Source organism: Saccoglossus kowalevskii, chromosome 7 (genome assembly GCF_978046115.1).
Source record: "Saccoglossus kowalevskii chromosome 7, keSacKowa6.1, whole genome shotgun sequence".
Lineage (NCBI taxonomy): Eukaryota > Metazoa > Hemichordata > Enteropneusta > Harrimaniidae > Saccoglossus > Saccoglossus kowalevskii.
The window spans coordinates 8934869-8956069 of NC_140647.1; the positions used below are offsets into that span (position 1 = coordinate 8934869).

A 21201-nucleotide genomic window follows, 5' to 3' on the forward strand; every position below is an offset into this window, starting at 1 on the left:
ACACATAATCTAAAACCCACTGAATATGCCTGAAATGATAAATCAGCGAAATTTAAACCCAGTGAAAATTACTCATTTTACATTCATAAACAGGAATAAAGAAAGAAAATTCTAATCATTTTTGTAACTTGAAATGTTCACTAGAGGCATTTGTGAGAATGAAAGTTGCCACTGGTATATCATGGAACTAAATTGGTTTAAAGATTTACCTTTCTGTATTAAGTCTGTCTAAATCAGATCTTAACATAGCAAGTAAATTATCACTCTCTTCCATCTCTCGTTCTCTTCTATTCATTGTAGTGTCATGTTTCTCTACCTCCTCTTTCAGCCTTGTTTGTAGTTTCTCATTCTCATCTTTTAACTGAGGAAAGGAACAGAGGTCATTAAGAGGTCATGGATCACAGTGACAAGTGGAAGATGCTTTCTCATCGTGTACAACTAAAAGCATGTGTTACTTTCAACTCCTTATCATAGCCATATTTACTAATGTACAACCTGTAAAACACTGCTGATATGAACATATTGCAGAATTGATAATCAAGAGCATACTCTGACTCCATTACCTTGGCAACTATTTCTTGCTCTCTTTCTAACTGTTGTTGGAGCTGCTCAGATTCTTTTTGAATTCTACCAACTTCTATTTCATGTTCTTTTTTAATACTTTCAAATGCTGCATCTGATTCAGCCACATACTGCTGTTCCCTCTCCCTGGTCTGGTTCGCCATCTCATCTGAAAAGTTCAACTCAATTCATCACATTTAAACCTCTCGAAGGAGCCTTGCAGTGTCCATGACAAGGCAGGTCCACTAGACAACTCAACAAAGTCAACATGAGGCCATTTCTATCTTTTCATATTAATTTCTTGCAGTTTCAGTCAAAATTGATATGACATTAATCATAAAAATATTATTATTTAACACTTTAACATTTCTGTGAAAATGTGTGATAAAAGCCAGCAATGATTATGTAATATATATCTATGACAACAGCTTTTTGCTATAATCACTGAAACCATTTTACCATGAATGAATGCATGATATATTAACCTTGAGGCTAACAACTTGAAATGCAATATACACACAGAGTGTTCTCAACACAAATGAATGCATGAGATATAAAACTTGGCTAAAATAAGTGTCCCGATTTGATTCGTTTACATCCACATTGGTTGTTTAATTCATTAACATAGCGCACAGACACAGTAATGAAACTGTCAACTCGAATATTGATTATCTATGTTCAAAATTTCAAAACGTAACCAAAACATTGCATGAATTAAAATTGAATGGAACCCTACACTAATAAGGGAAACTCAAGCAGACATGATAAACGGAATATGTCAAAGCAGTTTAATACAAAACAATTAGAGTACAATATACATCGGGTCCCACTGCTATGTTATTAAGATGTATCAAATATCCCTGATGTAAGCTAATCAATCAGCAGACTATGACTAGACATTGTATTACCTAGTGAACTGAGCGTAATATAACATGGGTACACTACAATAATTCCAATTATTCACAAGGCTTATTTCACTGGCTAAAAGCTTTTTAACATGTTTTTTTTAGATTTATTTTCTTTGTATAAAAATTGTGTATTTAAGTTAAAATTACCTAAAGTATAATTATTTATTTATATCTCCTAATACAGAAAGAAGACGTCAGAAAATATCATATAAGCAAATCAGAATATCAATATTGTGGTTTGCAATAGCACAGCACACAATGAATGTATATTTGTTTCACCAAAGATTCAGATGGTCATACTGATTGTCCAGACAGCAGGAACTTAATGAATACATTTCTACTTTGTTAATGCACATTATCAACTTTCGGGTTTATACTCTTGAGAGAAAGGGGTTAAAATACTCTTGGAATAAATTCAAGGTTTCTACATGTGCAGTACAGACTTCTAGTATATATTATACGGTAGAATTTTAGGAATAAAAAAAAATGCAAGACTGAGTTTGATCAATGTGTGAAAATAAGAAGACTAAAAAACTAAAAGACCAAGTGTAATTGAATCAAAGATGTTCGACTTTCAATGAGTCAAACTGAAACATTCAGTCTGCCAAACACCAATTAGAAAACACAATTGAAACATTATGTACACATAGCACAAAGTTGTAGCATGTTTTGCAACAAATCGTGTAATTTATGTATTTGATATTCAAGAAATTAATTGTAACAAGAAGAACGTTTTTTTTTAGAGGTGATACTATTTCCGTTTTTAAGTGATATTAGAGTGTACAGTTGCATGTAGCTCTTAGGTGCCAAGAATAGAAATTATTGTTATACCGGTATTGCAAATGTGAATATTTAATATTTTTTTTATTTATTTAAAAGAAACACTCAGGTGAGGTTAGTTTTTTTTACACAGAAAATTCAGAAGAATTTCTAGTTGCTGCTCGCCAAATTGTCAGTTTCGACACTTTTTTCACCATAGGAGTTGAGGAAATGCACATGTTTGATCACATGTCAGTCAAATGTTGGTCACATGTGTGACACCTTATCCCCTAATCATGTCACCTACCTTTAATGCGACGATACTCTGAATGCAAAGATTCACGAAATGCTGTCATTTCTTGCTCTTTTTGACTTTCGTAATCACCTTCAATTTCTTCCAGAGTGTGTCTGAGTTTCTCTTCCAGTTCAGCTTTCATCTTCTCCATATCATCACTGTGTTTTTGTTTCAATGTATCAATTTCTTGCCTCTTGGCTCTTTCCAGTAATTCCATATCATCTGTGTGTTCAGCTTCTAATTTACTCTGCAATTCAATGATTTCTTGTCGATGTACTTCTTCCAGATCAGACTTTGCAGCGTCCACTTCTCTCTGAGTGTCCATGTTGACAGCATCAACTCTGTCATCGTACTGAGATCTCACCTTCATTTTCTCTGCTTTGATTTTCTCAGTGTAAGATTCCTTCAGCTCAGCAACTTCAGTTTCATGTTTCTCAATAAAATCCTTCAAGATGTCTTCCCTGTCAGCCACGTCCTTTTCCAGTTCCTCAATCCTTGTCACATACTCTGCTTCTATGTACTCTTTCACACCCTCTTTTGTAGCTTCAATTTCACGTTGATGTGCAGCCTCTAACTCATTAGTCACAGCACGGAACTTCTCCATATGAGAAGCAGTAAGTTCTTCTTTCACTCTTTCTTCCTGCAGTTCTAACTCTACAAGATGTTCTTTCTTCAGCTTCTCCAACTCATTTTTATGCACATCAAACTCATTCACCTTTTCTTTGTCCATCCTCTCTTTCTCCTCATTCAACTTCTGCACCAACTCAACTTTTAAATTCTCAATCTCTCGACAGTGCATCCCTTTCAACATCTCAATTTCATTCTGATGCTGTTGCTGTAGAGCCTCTCTAAGATTCACAAGATCAGATGCATGTACTTCTTTGGCAGCCATCACTTCTGTTTCTTGCTCCTCTACAAACTTATCTAGTAAAGTCTGATGACCTTGTAGGTGATCTGTAGCCTGTTCTTGCATAGTTTGAATTATACCTTCATATTCCTGTGTTATTTCAGTCTTTATCAGCTCTACCTGGCTGTCATATTGCTTTTCTAAACGCTCTTTCAACAGAGCAATTTCAGGATTCTCGCCTCTATCAATACTATCTTTCAGAAGGCTGTATTTAATTTTTTCTTCATCAAGCTGCTTTTTAAGATTCTTCATTTCATTCTCATGTTTTTGCTGCAACGTGACACAGGCATCCTCTTTGTCAATTTTAGCCTTCTCGGCTAATTCTTGCTCGAGACTTTTCAGTTTCTCGTCCATCTCAGTCAAGATCCTTTCTCGCTCTATCTCAAACTCTTTAGACATTAATTCCAATTCTTTGCTCTTCTGCATTTCAAGGTTCATTTTCATCATCTCCATTTGCTGTGCATTCTCGATAGCTAATTCACTTCTGACATGTGCCACTTCTTCAATCAACCTGTCTTCCGCTCTCTGGTTCATTTCTTCAATTTTCTCATCTAGTTCTTTCTGACATTCTGCTTGTGCTCTCTTTACTTCCACTTGCTTCTGAATATCAAAATCAGCTTGCATAGCTCCTACTTCCATCCTGTGTTCATGACCCAGCTCATCTTTGATCTCAGACAGCTCTTCCTTTTTAGAAAACTCCATCTCACTTCTCAAGTTCTCAACTTCGGTTTCAACCTGTCTGGCAGCATCAGCCGCAGACACCATCCGGAGTCGTGTAACTTCCTTCAAATGAATGTCAGTCAGATACTGCTTCTCAGCTTCTAGCTGCTCGAGATGCGACTGTTGCAATTTGGAGAGTTCTTGTTCATGCCTGTTATTCAGCTCATCTTTACAACTCTTAATGTCTAGTTCATATTTTAACTCCATCTGTGATTTTAACCTGTAAATTTCAGCTTTGTGTTCACTTTCCAACTCAGTCTTCATCTTCTCCAAATCTATTCTATACTTTTCTCTCAGTTTCTCATCCATTCCCTGCGTCAAATGCTCTCCACTCTCCAACATCTTGTAAGGTGATGGAGGAGGTGAACTCTCAGCATCCGATATGGAAATTTGTGTAAACGTGTATTGCTGATGTCGTGTCAAAGCTGAAATCTCAAAATTCTCAGTTTCAAGACCATGGTCATCCTGTTGTTGTCGCTCAATATCGTCAAGATGCTCTGCTTTCACCCGATCCAACTCCTCAGCCCAACTCTTCTCAGTTTCCTCCAATTTCTCCTCAAAAAATCCCCTTAATTTTTCCATTTCCCGACCATGTTCCTTCTCGCTCTTCTTCTTCTGTCTACCAATTTCCTGTCGTAGAGCTTCTACCTCTTCTAGCAAAGCCTCGTGCTCCTCGATGTCAACCTGGTCAACCTTATGTTGGAGTTCCGCAATAGTCTGCAAGTGTTTGGCATTTGTTTCCTCATGTGCTTTCTTTGCAGCTACTAAGTCATCCACCAGTTCTTGATGGCTTGCATTCATATTGACTCGCATCTCTTGCATTTCCTGGTTGTGAATTCGGGCCAGGTTTTGTTGCACCGCTGAAGTGAATTGAGAGAAATAGACAGATTTGTACAATACTACAATACAGCATGTAGTCAATCACTCTGAGATACAAGAAAGTTAAGAATAGTAGCCAGAAACACTCATTAGTACTATATATAGTTAGAAAGGTTTAAGGTTTAGTAACCAAGCTCTTGGGGAAAAAACTACAGGTTCATGCAAATACCTTGTGGACAAACAAGACAAACATGTGGACCATCAACAGACAGACAATCAGACCAAGACAACTGACCACAGACGAGATCACTGACAGATCTGCTAGGGCAGATAACACTACTGACAGATGACATCTGCTAGGACAGATAAGACCACTGACAGATGACATCTGCTAGGACAGATAAGACCACTGACAGATGACAACAGGACAGACAAAACATTTGAATATGTATGGTTGAGCATGATGTACTAAGATGACTTTTAAGAGTTTTTTTGACATGTGCAGGCAGGGATATGTTAATTGTTAGTGAGGCATTATGGGTAAATGAATATCAGAGATCATTATCACCATGATTTAGTTATAAATTATATAATTGCGGAATGGATGAGATTATGATACTAAATAAATAGATCATGTGATCCACCATTAACACTTCACAGCTTACAGGTTTTATTTTTTTAATAGAATCTTGTTTCATTATTTCTACATTTTCTATCATGTTCAGTTTAATTACACCAAGCTGATTTTTGTGTCAAGTTATAGTGTGTATGTGGGAACACACTACAACAGTTTCTAATATGTTTCAATTTTATGTCTTGAGTCACAATTACAGTTTCTTGGATTCCTGCAAGTCGCAGTAATGCTGCATCATGAATAATCCTATACATCAAATTGACTTGGAGGGCGCTATATAAAAGAGTTAATGTGGAACATATACTATTAAACAGACTGACACAAATATTGACAAATACTATGCTTGCCGCACTAACTTACACTCAGCTTCTTCTAGCATCTTCTGCCTTTCCTCCAAAAGTAACTCCACATCACTTTTTTGTTCCTCCTCAGTTTCAGATTTATTTTTCTTTTCTGCTATTAAGGCATCGTTTTTAGTTTCAAGTTCCTTCATTAATTCCTAAATAGAAACAAGTAACCAAACATTATTATAAATCTTGAAATAAAACATAAGGTGATGTGACCAATTGCAAATATGAGTTATTAGTTTATTTCTCCATATTTCGCTTTAATGTTAAATCCTAATTGATTGATCCATTACACTATTAATACCATGTTATGACAGTGTAGATCAGAGTGTACTCTCAAATGATTCTGTACGATTCTGGAGTCAAAATACAAATACCAAAAATCATTTTCACAGATAAGCATGAAGCAGAAGTTCTCAGTCAATAAATATAGATTGTAGACTATAAAGTAAGACGTGAATTTTTCTCTTAGATCACAGGAAATCTGTACATCATTGATGTGTCAATACTGATAAGGACGATCAGATCAAATCAGACAATTATATTCTAAAATAAAGGAAGTCCTACCTCCATAACTTTTTTGTGATTGTTCCTGAGCTCTTCCAGCTCTTGCTGTGACCTTTGAGTTATTTCATCTGAAAATAATACCATATATACAATCACTGACTTGCATATTAGTTTTGTAACAGACCCATATCACACAGATTGACCCACACATTGTTTATTATAGCGGTTGCAGAAAATTGTTAGCACAATTTAAATGCCAAATGTCACATCAATCAACTTGAGTTCAATGCGTATAATACTATATTACAGGAGGCAAACACAGCTGATCTACATGTAGTGATGCTTCTTTGAACCAACAAATTCTTTTTTAATTTCAAACTTTCACATAGATTTAACAAGCCATGTATTGCACAGTACCCGTTAGTTATCAAATTTAAGATATATAGTTTTGTTTATAGTAATATAGCTGGAATATAACCATGTCAGGAATATGATTTTTTAACATTAAAATGATTGACATTTGTATCTGATCGTCAAACAAGTACTTGTTCATATTGAGAGATATTGCTCTGGAACAGCATTCAAAATCAGCCATTTTGAATACATGTATATATATAACATGATGTATAACGAATATATAAAATTTGAATATAATCAGTCAAAGCATTTAAAAGATATGGCTCTCGAAGCCCAATCATTAAAACAAAATGGCTGCCAGACAGCCATTTTGAATCTGATCTGAAAAATAAATGTGCATCAGAAACCTGTAATGTCTAATATATGTACCAAGTTTGAACAAAATCCATCTATAAATGCCAGAAATGCTTGATATTTGATAATTTTTTTAGCAAAAAAATGGCCACCATTCGGCCATTTTGAATAGGATCGTCAAACCAATATATCTGTCTATCTATGACATGATGTATAATGAATATTTAAAATTTGAACATAATCAGTGAAAGCAAGTCAGACATATGGCACGAGAACCACATTCATTAAAACAAAATGGCCGCCAGTCGGCCATTTTGAATCTAATCTGAAAAACAAAATTATTTGCATCAAGGTCCCATAATGTCTAATGTATACACCAAGTTTGAACAAAATCCATCTGTAAACAGCCGAGAAATGCTTGATTTTTATGATTTTTTAGCACAAAAATGGCCGTCATTCGGCCATCTTGAATCAGATTGTTAAACAAAATGATGTGCATCAAGGTCCTATAATGTCTAATGTATATACCAATTTTGAACAAAATCCATCTGTAAACAGCCGAAAATGCTTGATTTTGATGAGTTTTAGCACAAAAATGGCCGCCATTCGGCCATCTTGAATCAGATCGTGAAACAAATTGACGTGCATATGTATGATATCATGTATGATGTATGTGTGAAGTTTGATTGTGATTGGTCCGGGCATTTCTAAGATACAGGTCCGGACCGACGCACACATGCACGGAGGTCAAAACACAAGTCCCCGTTTTCGGACTGTGTCCGAACGGGGACTAATTAAAGTGCCTGTGAAATGCCTACTATTTTATGGCTTATATTACACTTCAAATATATACTAGTACAAATGTTAGTCATTGTATGATCACAGAAAATAAATACAAGCCGGTAGGCTGGTTGGCGATCCGCTCCGCTCAAAAACAAGCACCATGTTTTTGGCTGTTTCCATGGTGTGACATAAACGTGAAGCTAACGTCGGTTTATAACTAATACGAAGTTCGCAAACACCATTCAGTTTTTGGAAGTCACTTAGTTTATTACTAGGACCACAATCACTCTCCTAGTCGAGTGACTGTGCTAGGACGTATTCTGCTGTTACATTTATTATTTCCAACAGTTTTGCGATAGCATTTTCTAGAATGAAGCGTTTCCTGTAAATGCTGGAAAGCGAAATAATGAAATAACGAGATGGTAAATATTTACCTAAAGTACAGTGTGTTGACCTTCATAAAAATATACTTCATAATGCAAAACATTAGTCACGGTGAGTTATTTAAATATACGACTCCTAATCGAAAAATATGACCACAGTCCAGAATTTCAGACGGATATTAAGAAACCTAAGAGCATATCAAAAGCATTTACTCTAAAATATAAAAAAGAACTGCAGTCAAAAGTCAAGAATGCCAGCAAATAAAGGACTCTGTCCCACAATCCTTTGTGCGCGTTATTACGGACACGTGCAAAAAACTGTACCACGCTTGTCAAATCTGGGTCAAATATACAGTACGCTACTATCTTGCCACAGTGGAGTGTTCGGTGACCATTGAATTAGCCCGTGATTCATATTTTATGTGTATTAATTTATTCATCAATTTTCGTGACTGACAGTACTGCCCAAATTTTAGCCAAAAAAATCGCAACTGGTGAAACGGAAGAGCATTGCCAGGCGATGGACGCGAGGCTCTTTGGCGACGACCGCATAGAGGTCAAAATACGCGTTCTATTTTTACGCGTTAAATATGGCTCTTCCATTTCGCCCCCTCCGGAATGTTCTACTTTCACAGCCTAATCGCAGGTTTTTCGAAAAACGTCGAAAAAACACAAGAATTAGTAGAAATGTTCCTGTTTTGGGCGGATTATTGATGGAGAATAATGTCTTTATTACAAAAATGCTGAAAAACCGTGAGTTGTTGCCTTAGTTATTTTTTTATTGGCGAAAAACTGCGAACTCGGCAAATTTGGTTGCACAACTTCCCTTTATCATATACACCCAGCGACACCGATAAAACTGGTAGGAGGTAATACAATTGGGGCGAAAGTATTCAAAAATCAGTTTTTGGATGTTGCAATGGCAATGGTGGGCCAGGATTGTTTTCCAATTAGTGATGGCATGACCTACCTGTGAAGTATGAACAAAACCGGCCGAGCCGAAACAATCACAGAGGAGTTAAAAGCCGTTGCTGGTGAAAAGTTACCCCAACTTTAGGGTCAAATTTCTCGGTAATGAAAACGGATATCAAAAATTCAAATGGTAACTTTGTGCCCACACTCAAGCTGAGTAGAATGAGCTATGTCTGAAGTGTTTTATCCCAAATTTGTAGGAGGAGATACATTTGGCGTGAAGCTATCCAAAAATCAGTTTTTTTGCTGTTGCTATGGCAACGGCGGGCCAAAAAATTTTTTCAGATTTTTCCTTATAACTAGGGTTAAGGTGTGACCTACCTGCCAAGTTTGAACGAAATCGGCCAAGCCAAAAAAATCACAGAAGAAATAATAGTGAACACTGGAAATGTACACACACAGACACACACACACACACACACAAAACGACAAAAGTGATTATAAGGGCAATCCTAGCGGAGCGGATCGCCAATAACGCCAAAAAAGTGCTTTTAAGTTACCCCTTTCCACACAGCATATTGCACGGTCGCTGAGCTAATTAAATATTCATGACATTTGCATAAAGAAAAGTCAATTTTACTTGTCAATGAAATTAAAACACGGTGTACAATTAATTTGTAATTTATAGTATCACTGTAACTACATGAATAGTATGGGTGAATCCATGCTCCACTCCTTATTTACTCTCACACAATGTAAAATTCAACAGCTCTGTGCCTGAGACATTAGTGTAACTTTTACCTACCTCTTAGCGTCTCAATTTCTTTTTCATGTTCTGCAGTTAATGTGTCCATTCTGTCTGTCCACTCTGATTGTAGTTGGTTCGTCAGCATTGCTAAATCATTCCTGTGTGTTTCTATCAGACTTTCTCTGAGATCCGCTAATGCTTTAGCTTTGCTATGATCCATATCAGCACGAATCACTTCTACGCGAGCTGCATTTGTTTGCTCCATAGTAATCCTCAACGCTTCAAGGTGCAGTTTTTGTTCCTTCTAAAAGTAGATGTATAAAATAAATATGAGAATATGTCATTTTTTTATTCAATATTTGATTGCAAGGAGAATACATGTATTATAAAATCTGATAAAAGAGTGTCTGCAAAAGTTGAATGCTGACTCACCTAATTCCTGATTGGGGACTAATAAAGACACATTTGAATAAATCCATATTTTGTCAATAAAGGCTATAGCAATTTCCAATTGGTTCAAAAATAAAAATACATAAAATGCGAAAAATCTACCACTATGCTAGTACTTAAACATTTGCAGAGGAATAGGGAACAATGAATACATCACACAGGGTAACAATATGTTGCTCAACTTTCTGAATTTGCCAATTTTCAGTTATGTATGTAGATGATAACAATGAAAAACACATTTTGTCAACCGCATCATTTGAAAAAAAAAAAAAATTTAATTGCAAATAGGAAAGAGTAATTGAATAAACATTGGGCAACTCATGGGCAGTGACTCAAGTCTACTAATACATGTAGATATTTTAGTGAAATGACATGAAGCATTATCTCAGTTATATTCACAAACAATGATTGTCACAAAGTAGGCAATAGTAGTTAGGAAATGAAATATGCAGGTTTCTATTTGTTTGATATTTTAGCTAGAGAACAGTAAATATAGTGAAAATCAATTTACAATAAGTCATTGTTAATGACATATTCCCTGTTGGAATAAGTGGAAATGTAATTTATGCCTAAAATAAAGTAATATGGACCAAAAGCATAGTTAATAATTTAGAGTGAATAAATGTCTGGTCTAGTATCAACAGAAATAAGATGTACCGGTATTAAATGACTCTTCCAAAATCGTAATATATGGTCATAAATTAAACAGGATATGCTATTCATGCATTTTTTGTATCCAAACTGAAATTTATTTGTCCAGGCTTATGTACAGAGATGTGAAACACAAAATGAATCATCATTGGACATATACATGTACATGCATCTCAACATGTATAATGTTTGTATCAATTTGAAAACCAACAAATCCTGTCCAAGATACCACATTTTCAAAAAAATAAGATGGATGCCAGTCGGTCAACTTTGATCTGATTATGAAACAAACTGACATGGACATGCATTCCAATATGTATGATGTACCGATATATGCCAAACATGATTGAAAATGGTTTCTAAGCTTTGGAGATGTAGTAGTACGGTCAAAAAGCAAGATGGCCGCCAGTCAGCAATCTTTGATCTGATCACGAAACGATTTGTCATAGACATGTAATCTAAAATGTACACTGTATGTACCGGTACCAAAGTTGAACAAAAACTGACAAAGCATGCATAAAAAGATGGCTGTAAACCAGTGTGTCCCAGATAAAGTACTAGACATGTAAAAAGAATGAACAGATTTGGTCCACAGGGTTCTGAAATATAACTCTGGATGGAGACTGAATTATGAGTCCCCGTTTTGAAGTTTGTTCGGGCAGGGAATAATAAACAGCAAATTTCTGAACACATTGTAAATGATTTGTCATAATTTGAATCCTGATGTCAGCCACTTGGGTTTTAAAAAGCTAGTTAGTTGCTGACATAATGCAACACATTATCACTATCATGAACTTTTACATTTGTTGTTTATATTACACACAACTGTTTTAATAACACATGCAGCCATCTGCATCTGCGTCTTCCATGCATCACGATCTAAATGTCATCCAATCCACTTTGTTAAATTCTGATGACTTGATCACCAAGGAGATAAGAAAGTACATGGAATAGAATAATACTCTAAATGTCATGATTTTTCACATTCTTGAATAAAATTCTGTTAATTTTGGACCAAAATGGACACGACTTTAGCCTACAGGTCTTGTTGAAAATGTTTGAGAAAATATAGACTTATTTTGTGAAAGTTGACAATATTTGACATTTGTTGAATTTATTTTATTGCCATCGTCAACCGATATACCCACATGGTCAGGGAGTAGTCACACTAGCATAATTTACATAATACTTTGAATGAAGCTGGTGTCTACAATTCTGAATCAAAATCTTTCAATGAACTCAATTGAAAATCAAACTGACCTGATAATATGAAGTGATGTAAGGAAACAGTCATGTCCACTTACCTCTGAATCTATCTGCATCTGTCTGATCTCCTCCTCATGGTTCTCATCCACCTTCTTTAGCATTTCATCGAATATATCATGATGTTTGACGTCCATATCTTCTCGCAATGCGTCCATTTCCTTCTGGTGTTCCTCTTTCATTTCCTGTAATTCCCGGCTGCGTTCTCGTTCATGCACCGACTTCACTGTACCCAACTGGTGTTGTCTCTCTGTGTCCAGTTCTTCTTGTAGTCTTTGCATCTGGCTTTCAAACTCAGCCCGCAGAGAATCAAGCTGAAGAACAGAGTAAAAATACAGTTGCAGTTAGTATGGTAGGACAACCTTTATCAATTTTTGAACTTTGGGAAAAATTCTTTTGATCTATTATTTTATTTATTTGGGAGGGGGGATATAACCGTGATCATGCATATTTAGCTGAATTAGAAGTCCATGTACTTGCATAAATAACGAGTGGTTTCCTGTACATCAAAAAAGAAAATTAGAAATGGACTTCAAAATAATGAACTGAGGTATCTTAAAACTTGCTACACCTCAGCGAGTTGGAGTTTGATTCACATTTTTCAAGACAAAATGTTGCAAAGAGATTGGGCAAAATTTGTTAATCATTTAATGACCTGTGTCTGTTATTAATTAACTTTAACATTTATTCCAGTCATTAAAATCATTTCAGCTTTCCTATATTTTGATTTAAATTTTGTTATTATCATTATTACTGCCCCTCAAGTACGTATGGTTTTATTATATATTATAGAGTGTAATACAGCACACTTTGTTTTTGAGTCTTCCAATGTTAATTGAAAATATGGAAATAATTTATTATGTCAACAATCATGGCAGTTGTTTACATATTGATCTTTTTTATAACACTGCCAACTACCATGAAACTTGAAATTGTACTTTGAGTAATTCATATCAAAACTTGTTAGAATAGTAATAATTAAACAGAAATAAAATATACATTTTTATGAAAAAATCATGCTGTGCCAACAAAAGTAAAACTAATACTACAAGACACCAAACTAAAAAACACAGCAAAAACACCATGCATATCAATTTCTATGTGTCACATCAAAAAGTGGTGAGACATCAGTCCGTTAATGTGAACCACACAAACCTTGGATTTTGTCAATTCCACCTTGAGTCCATTTGGCAACCAACTAACGACTAACCCGTCTGACAGACTCTGTAAACCAACCAGTTCTAAGACACTACACATCTATCATGATAGAGAGAATGAACAATGTGACATTCTGAACTGTTGAACAGTACGCCACGCTATGCAAAACCAGTGATATGAGAGTCCAGCAAACAAAGTCGATACAATCCAGAAACACAAACATTACTGTGCCAGATATACATGTAGTGCAGTTTGATATAAATACAATACAATACAACAATCTAATGAGGACGCCTAAGATTTGAAGAATACATCAGGAAACTTGGTACTTGGTGTTTTTCAGACTCGCTGCTGTTCTTATATCCACATATGTCCACACCCCAAACGTCGAATAAAACACACCGTTCAGACAATTTCTGACAGATTCTGAAAATCCTAAATTTCTGGTGTGAAATGGGCTGACCCATTCCACCTCTTTTAGCATCTCTTTAACCCATATCTTTTAATTACAATTATAAATAAAGCAGGAGGGAGTTGTCAACTGCACATACGACAGATTACCATTGCATGTCATTTACAAATAAGCGCCAACCCACTAGACTTTGCATTTTAGCATGTGTTGTTATCGATACTTAGGTCTTAATTCTTGCGATTACACAGTTGTCAACCCGTCCCTTTAACTTACGGTAATAGTATTACTGCATTATATGAACTGCAATTAGAAAATTACAGTACAATGTCGATGTGAATAGCGCAGACTGTGTCTCTGAATTTAAAAATTTCTGAACAATTTACTAATGGGACATTACCGGAATTGTAATGTTTAAATGTCACAACTATTATCCTGTCAAAGAAGACCTCCACGACCACTTACTAAACAACATTCAGACTTGTTAACTCATCAGCAAGTATTCAAAATAGATTTCTACTATATGTATAACAGATATCTGACAACAAGATTTGGTAATACACTACATTATATTCTTGAGTCACTGAGGTGTGTTAAATAAAATTGTGTTCTAGACATACGACATATATTGAGACAAAACAGCCCAAAATAGAAAACATAGAAATTATGTTGCAGTGTGGTAAGTGAACATCAAGTAAATAATGTTTTTCATTCCCAACTTAATTTTCCTGTCAGTCAATCAAATATTAAAATAATATTCAATAGTTTTAAATTAAATACTAAGAAGAAAATTATCTGCATCACCGAGAGAAAGAGAGAAAAGTTAATAGAGATGGTAACTATTGAGTGAATGTGGATGCCATGGCAACTATATAAACAACTCCATCAATATATCACAAAAACTATTACTGTAGAATACTTTATTTTCGCTTGGAATTTATTTTCGCTATTTTCGCTGAAGGGATGATTCTGTGAAAATAAAATCCAGCGAATATACTTTTTTTCCTATATTTCACATTAAACTCATGAAAAATCAGTGAAAATAAATTCCAAGCAAAACGCCCAAAAATCCTTTTCAGCGAAAATTAATTCCAGCGAAAATAAAGTATTCCACAGTATCTATTTTTATTGACGCACAACTTCATCATAAATTCAATTATTATAACTACAACTATATTATTCAAATGTTAATATGAATATGAGCAGAATGTCTTTGGGGCATTCAGGAAGAAATAAATTGACCCTCATAATGCAAAGGAGACAGTACGTCTTGTATTCTAGTATAGGATTCCTTGCATGTTCTATTCTACAGTGTTATATTTCAATTTACTATATTGATTATTCTGAATGATTACAGAGTACCTCTCCCAACATGAAAACAAAAAGGTTATGCCGTCATTGAACTTTGACCTATCACTGATATAAAGGACGAAATGCAAGGTGCACACAGCACACTGCACACAGCTGAAGAAAATAACACTGTCAGATAAAAAGCCCAAACTTCAAATTTGAAAATGAATACCACAGATAGATGTCAAATTTAAAAATGTCAATCGGTTATTTAAAAATCAAAATGGTGCAAATGCACTATAACTATTCAACTATGCTGAATTGATACATGTGTGCCTAGCAATACAAGCAATACATACCGGTACAGTATAACAATTGTAAATGCTCAACCAAGGAAGTCACCAACTGGACAATCCCCTCACAGTATTTGATTTTTTCATCTCTGTGCATGGTTTTATCACAAATCAAAGTTTATTTAAAGATAACTGGTTAAATATTTAGCATATTAAAGTTAATTTGCTGACAAAACAAGACCAAGATAAGAATGATAGGTGAAAAATAATCGCTATGTTCACACGACAGCATTTTATCAGAGCCCTAAGGCTCGAGCCGTTTTTTTGAGTGCACTGTTCCGCTTGGCTCTGATCGAAATGAATTGAACTCTGGCAGATCGCAGCTCTTGTTCGGCCCGACCGTGTGAACGCATTGAAGATAATCTCCTGTTAATCGATGGGAGGAGCGGAAGTTCGGCTGATAGAATGCTGCCGTGAGAACGTAGCAAATATCATTGAAGTCATGTAATTATGAGCTGTCAAACGTATAGTATCTGAAACATGGAAACTACTTGTATAGTATCAGAAACATGGAAGCTACTCAGCCAAAAAGAATGTTTACAAGTTCAATAACATGAACTCAAGGTAGATTACACATGTTTTGTACTACAGACATATGGTGCAAACCCTCACAATAGGGAAAACATACAAAATCATTAGCAGTCCCATTTTCACATATTTTGACAGGGAAAGCATGTAGTCAACCTATAGTGCATGTTTCTCATTATTAAAATGACAGCAATAATTAATAGTAATATTTTGCTTGACCTATAGTATACATATCAATGTCACTCTGCAAATTAACAGTTATTTGGTCAAACCATAATACACATGGTGTTAATATCAACGACGACTGCCATGCAATATCTCCCAATGTTGCATACATTTCCATAAAAAAATGTAAATGGGCATCAATATAGTTTAATATATTTTGCCAAAATAACATCGCATTAAGTAATTTTTGTCCTTCAAAACTACATCAAATAATTTACACTAAAAATATTCTGTCCATGTGTACATTGTGCACTAGATAGTAATTCAGCAATATAGAAAGCATTACTATTATGATAAGTAGTTCTATATTCTTTAGATCTTTGATATATAGAAAATGACAGATGAACTAAGCAATCCTGTTAACTATATCATGCTGACAATGCTGTCCATATTTGTATCAATAGGCATCTTTAATAAACAGGGAACATATCTAGAACAGCTTGACAAAATATGGTGTGTATAGATGTTGTCATGCATTGTCATGTATAATATATGAATTCCTTTCACCTTGAAAACCTAACTGCAGGGTACTTACAGCTATAGTATTGTTTAGTATTTAATAAGCTAAGGAAAAGCACAACAATCAATCTAAAAGCAAAACAAATGTACACCAATAATGGTAGTAATGATGGAAAATAATATGCATGCTTCATTTAACACTAATTTAATATTGTACTACATGTACCTGGGTTTGAAAATGTTTAGTCTTGAAATGAATGAGAATAATTTAATTGTTCCATAACAGTATTACTGAAAACAAGGTTATATGCAGCACGAGAAAAGTGGGAATATGATGGTTTATAGCCATAATACTATTGTGCACTGATGAGAAGCAGATAAAACAGATAGAAAATAAAATAAATAATCGCTTACTGAAAGAGATGGCTGGAATCACATGTCTAATTGTTGTAATACTGATAATTATTTAACATTTGAAAAGACAGATTGATGTATACACGTGTACTAGTGACTGAATTGTTGGGTTTTCACGCTAAATACAATGACCTTTGACCCTTATGACATACTACAAGCTGTTACCATACTGTGAGTATGTACATTGCTTGCCAATGCCAATCAGTGGAGGAGAGAAAAAACACACAGTATGACACAAGTAGCTGACGGCTAGATCTTGCATCTTTTTTAGCACAACACAATATGGATTTTGCATAGTGAAAAAAAAATTGTATGTTCTGAATTCAACTTATTGCCCTTTTTTTACATCGTGTTTAATTTGTGACTGTCAATGACATTTAAAGTGTGATGTTATATGCGTACAAAGTGAATTTACATGGTAAATAAAGCATACATTATCTGGTCTTTGATTATAATTTTCCTCAAATGCATTCATAGATCAATCAGAAATTTAAATCATCAGTGTTTTCAGGATGAGATTAATTTGTAACCAAGCGAACAGCATAATCGTTTTCAGTTAGACATTTCCAAATTCTGGTCAACAACTTTCATGGATTTTGAAAGATGCTTGGATGAGAAAAGTTTCAATAAGATGATGAACAAGTTCAAATTTATTTTATTACATCACTTAAAAAAAAAATTTAAATGGATATCAAAGAAAGCTTAGAAAGATCTCCTGTGTGCTGAGAGTATTGAAGACACATTAAAAATTAATTCAAAATTACTTGTATTTGAGATATTGATGGAAAAATGAGAACCATGTTTCATTAAAATGTGATTAGAACAAAAAAACTATGAATTATTATTAGAGAATTAATATTAACAAATTTCAACCCAAAATTAATCAGGCCTGTCTATTGTCAGTGTTAATTAATTAGGTGATTAATAAGCATAAATATTTACCAAAAACTAATTAGGTCTCTGCATAGTCCTATGTTCATTGAAATGTGATGATGAGTACTCTTTAAAAGTTTCATTAAAAATCCAATTGGTGGTTCTTTAAACATGTATGTCAGTGGAACATTCATGGACAAAATTAACTAATTATGCTAATAAGTTGATTAATATGCACAAATATTTACCCTAAAACTAATCAGGTCTCTGCACAGTCTTTGAGTAACTATGTACCAAGTTTCATTGAAATGTGAAGATTACTACTTGAAATATCAAAAGCTGAAAATAAATTAATTATGCAAATTAGGTAATTAATATGAACTGATATTACCCTAAAACTATCAGGTCTGTGCAGTGCCCTATGACATTTATGTACCAAGTTTTTTTAAAATGTGATGATAACTACTTCAAATATCAAAAGCTGAAAATTAATTAATTATGCAAATTTGGTAATTAATATGTACTGATATTACCCTAAAAACTGTCAGGTCTGTGCAGTGCCCTATGACATCTATGTACCAAGTTTCATTGAAATGTGATGATTACTACTTGAAATATCAAAAGCTGAAAATTAATTAATTATGCAAATTAGGTAATTAATATGTACTGATATTACCCTAAAAACTATCAGGTCTGTGCAGTGTCCTATGACATCTATATACCAAGTTTTATTAAAATGTGATGATTACTACTTGAGATATCAGTGGAAAAGCCAAAAATTGATTAATCATTATGCAAATTAGGTAATTAATATGCATGGATTTTTACCAAAACCTAATCAAATCTGCGCATTGGCCCAGAGCATCTATGCACCAAGTTTCATCAAAAATCAATGTATGGTTCTTGAGATATCAGAGGAACAGACGGACACACACACACACACACACACACACACACTAACTGCAAAGACTCCCATTGTGTGCTTCGCAATAAAACAAAGTGGCACACAAAACATACTGCCAGAGTCACCATAAACATGCATTATGTAATCAAGTTCTGTGCACCCAACACTAGTGCAAGATAAATTTTCACCAAATTTTGTAGACATGAAAATATGTTTTATTGGGGTTTTTACAACAAAGAGTAGTAGTCTTTCACAAAAATCATAAATCAGACAAATTTTTACTATCAAAAATATAAGCCAGTATTTCATGACCTTCAATATTAAATTATTCCGTTACTATCATGAAGAATGCCAATTTGTCGACATATATAAAGAGAATATCTGAGTTTAAAAGCTCAATTTGCATTTGAATATCTACTGAATATTTATGGAATTAAAAAGAAGCTGTTCTCACAATTTATAATCAAGGATGTCAGTGGTCTATTGGGAATTTCTTTTATCAATATTCAAAATATATTCACTTATTCTTAATTATTATCTGTACGAATTGTGTTGCAAAATTCTTATTTTTTTTTATTTCAGTACACTTCCTTAAGTGCTACAGAGGTCCCCAAGATGTGCCTTCTATGGTTTTGATCTACAAGTCATTAACTAAATAATTTATTAGTATGTATACAGAATCACATAATGCATCTAATGGTTTGTATTGTGTCCAGCCTGTTTGTTCAAACATCCAGTGTATTAACTGATGCAGTAATTTTGTCATCCACTTTAACTAGAAGTACCTGGATACTGTGAAATACTTTATAGCTGGAATTAATTTTTTGTGTGGAGTTTATTTTCCTTGAATCATCCCTTAAGCGAAAATAGCGAAAATAAATTACAAGTGAAAATTAAGTATTTTACAGTATATGTAAAGCTAATGTGTTTTATTTTGACTGTGATTTTAATAACTGCCCCATTGTCTTAATTATCTTTTACTGAGACAACATACCGAGATTATCCAGGACTTGGTTCAAATATGCCCTAGCATAAGAGGAAATAGACATACCTGTAGGAGAGCAAGACAAACTGCAAGACAGCCAAACTGTCCAACACAAAATTGCCATGGTGTGACAGCCAAACTGTCGAACACAAAATTGCCATGGTGTGACAGCCAAACTGTCCAACACAAAATTGCCATGGTGTGACAGCCAAACTGTCCAATGCAAAATTGCCATGGTGTGACAGCCAAACTGTCCAATGCAAAATTGCCATTGTGTGACAGCCAAACTGTCCAACACAAAATTGCCATGGTGTGACAGCCAAACTGTCCAACACAAAATTGCCATGGTGTGACAGCCAAACTGTCCAACACAAAATTGCCATGGTGTGACAGCCAAACTGTCCAACACAAAATTGCCATGGTGTGACAGCCAAACTGTCCAACACAAAATTGCCATGGTGTGACAGCCAAACTGTCCAACACAAAATTGCCATGGTTTGTCAGCCAAACTGTCCAACACAAAATTGCCATGGTGTGACAGCCAAACTGTCCAACACAAAATTGCCATGGTGTGACAGCCAAACTGTCCAACACAAAATTGCCATGGTGTGACAGCCAAACTGTCCAACACAAAATTGCCATGGTTTGTCAGCCAAACTGTCCAACACAAAATTGCCATGGTGTGACAGCCAAACTGTCCAACACAAAATTGCCATGGTTTGTCAGCCAAACTGTCGAACACAAAATTGCCATGGTGTGACAGCCAAACTGTCCAACACAAAATTGCCATGGTTTGTCAGCCAAACTGTCCAACACAAAATTGCCATGGTGTGACAGCCAAACTGTCCAACACAAATTGCCATGGTTTGTCAGCCAAACTGTCGAACACAAAATTGCCATGGTGTGACAGCCAAACTGTCCAACACAAATTGCCATGGTTTGTCAGCCAAACTGTCGAACACAAAATTGCCATGGTGTGACAGCCAAACTGTCCAACACAAATTGCCATGGTTTGTCAGCCAAACTGTCGAACACAAAATTGCCATGGTGTGACAGCCAAACTGTCCAACACAAAATTGCCATGGTTTGTCGGACAAACTGTCGAACACAAAATTGCCATGGTGTGACAGCCAAACTGTCCAACACAAAATTGCCATGGTGTGACAGCCAAACTGTCCAACACAAAATTGCCATGGTGTGACAGCCAAACTGTCCAACACAAAATTGCCATGGTGTGACAGCCAA

The 21201-nt window shown here is 35.0% G+C and overlaps 1 protein-coding gene across 3 annotated transcripts in view; it reads right to left on the reverse strand.

The window, feature by feature from the left end:
• Positions 1–21201, reverse strand: part of LOC100368547 (uncharacterized) — a 119767-nt gene that overhangs the window by 40806 nt on the left and 57760 nt on the right. For all 3 annotated transcript variants that reach the window (XM_078005846.2, XM_085501041.1, XM_085501040.1), the window contains exons 8-14: positions 12400–12672; positions 10052–10298; positions 6518–6585; positions 5964–6102; positions 2536–5010; positions 564–730; positions 210–361 (exon numbers count right to left, since the gene is read on the reverse strand). In XM_078005846.2, coding sequence (XP_077861972.2) covers positions 210–361; positions 564–730; positions 2536–5010; positions 5964–6102; positions 6518–6585; positions 10052–10298; positions 12400–12672 — 3521 coding nt within the window. The remainder of the gene's footprint in view (positions 1–209; positions 362–563; positions 731–2535; positions 5011–5963; positions 6103–6517; positions 6586–10051; positions 10299–12399; positions 12673–21201) is intronic.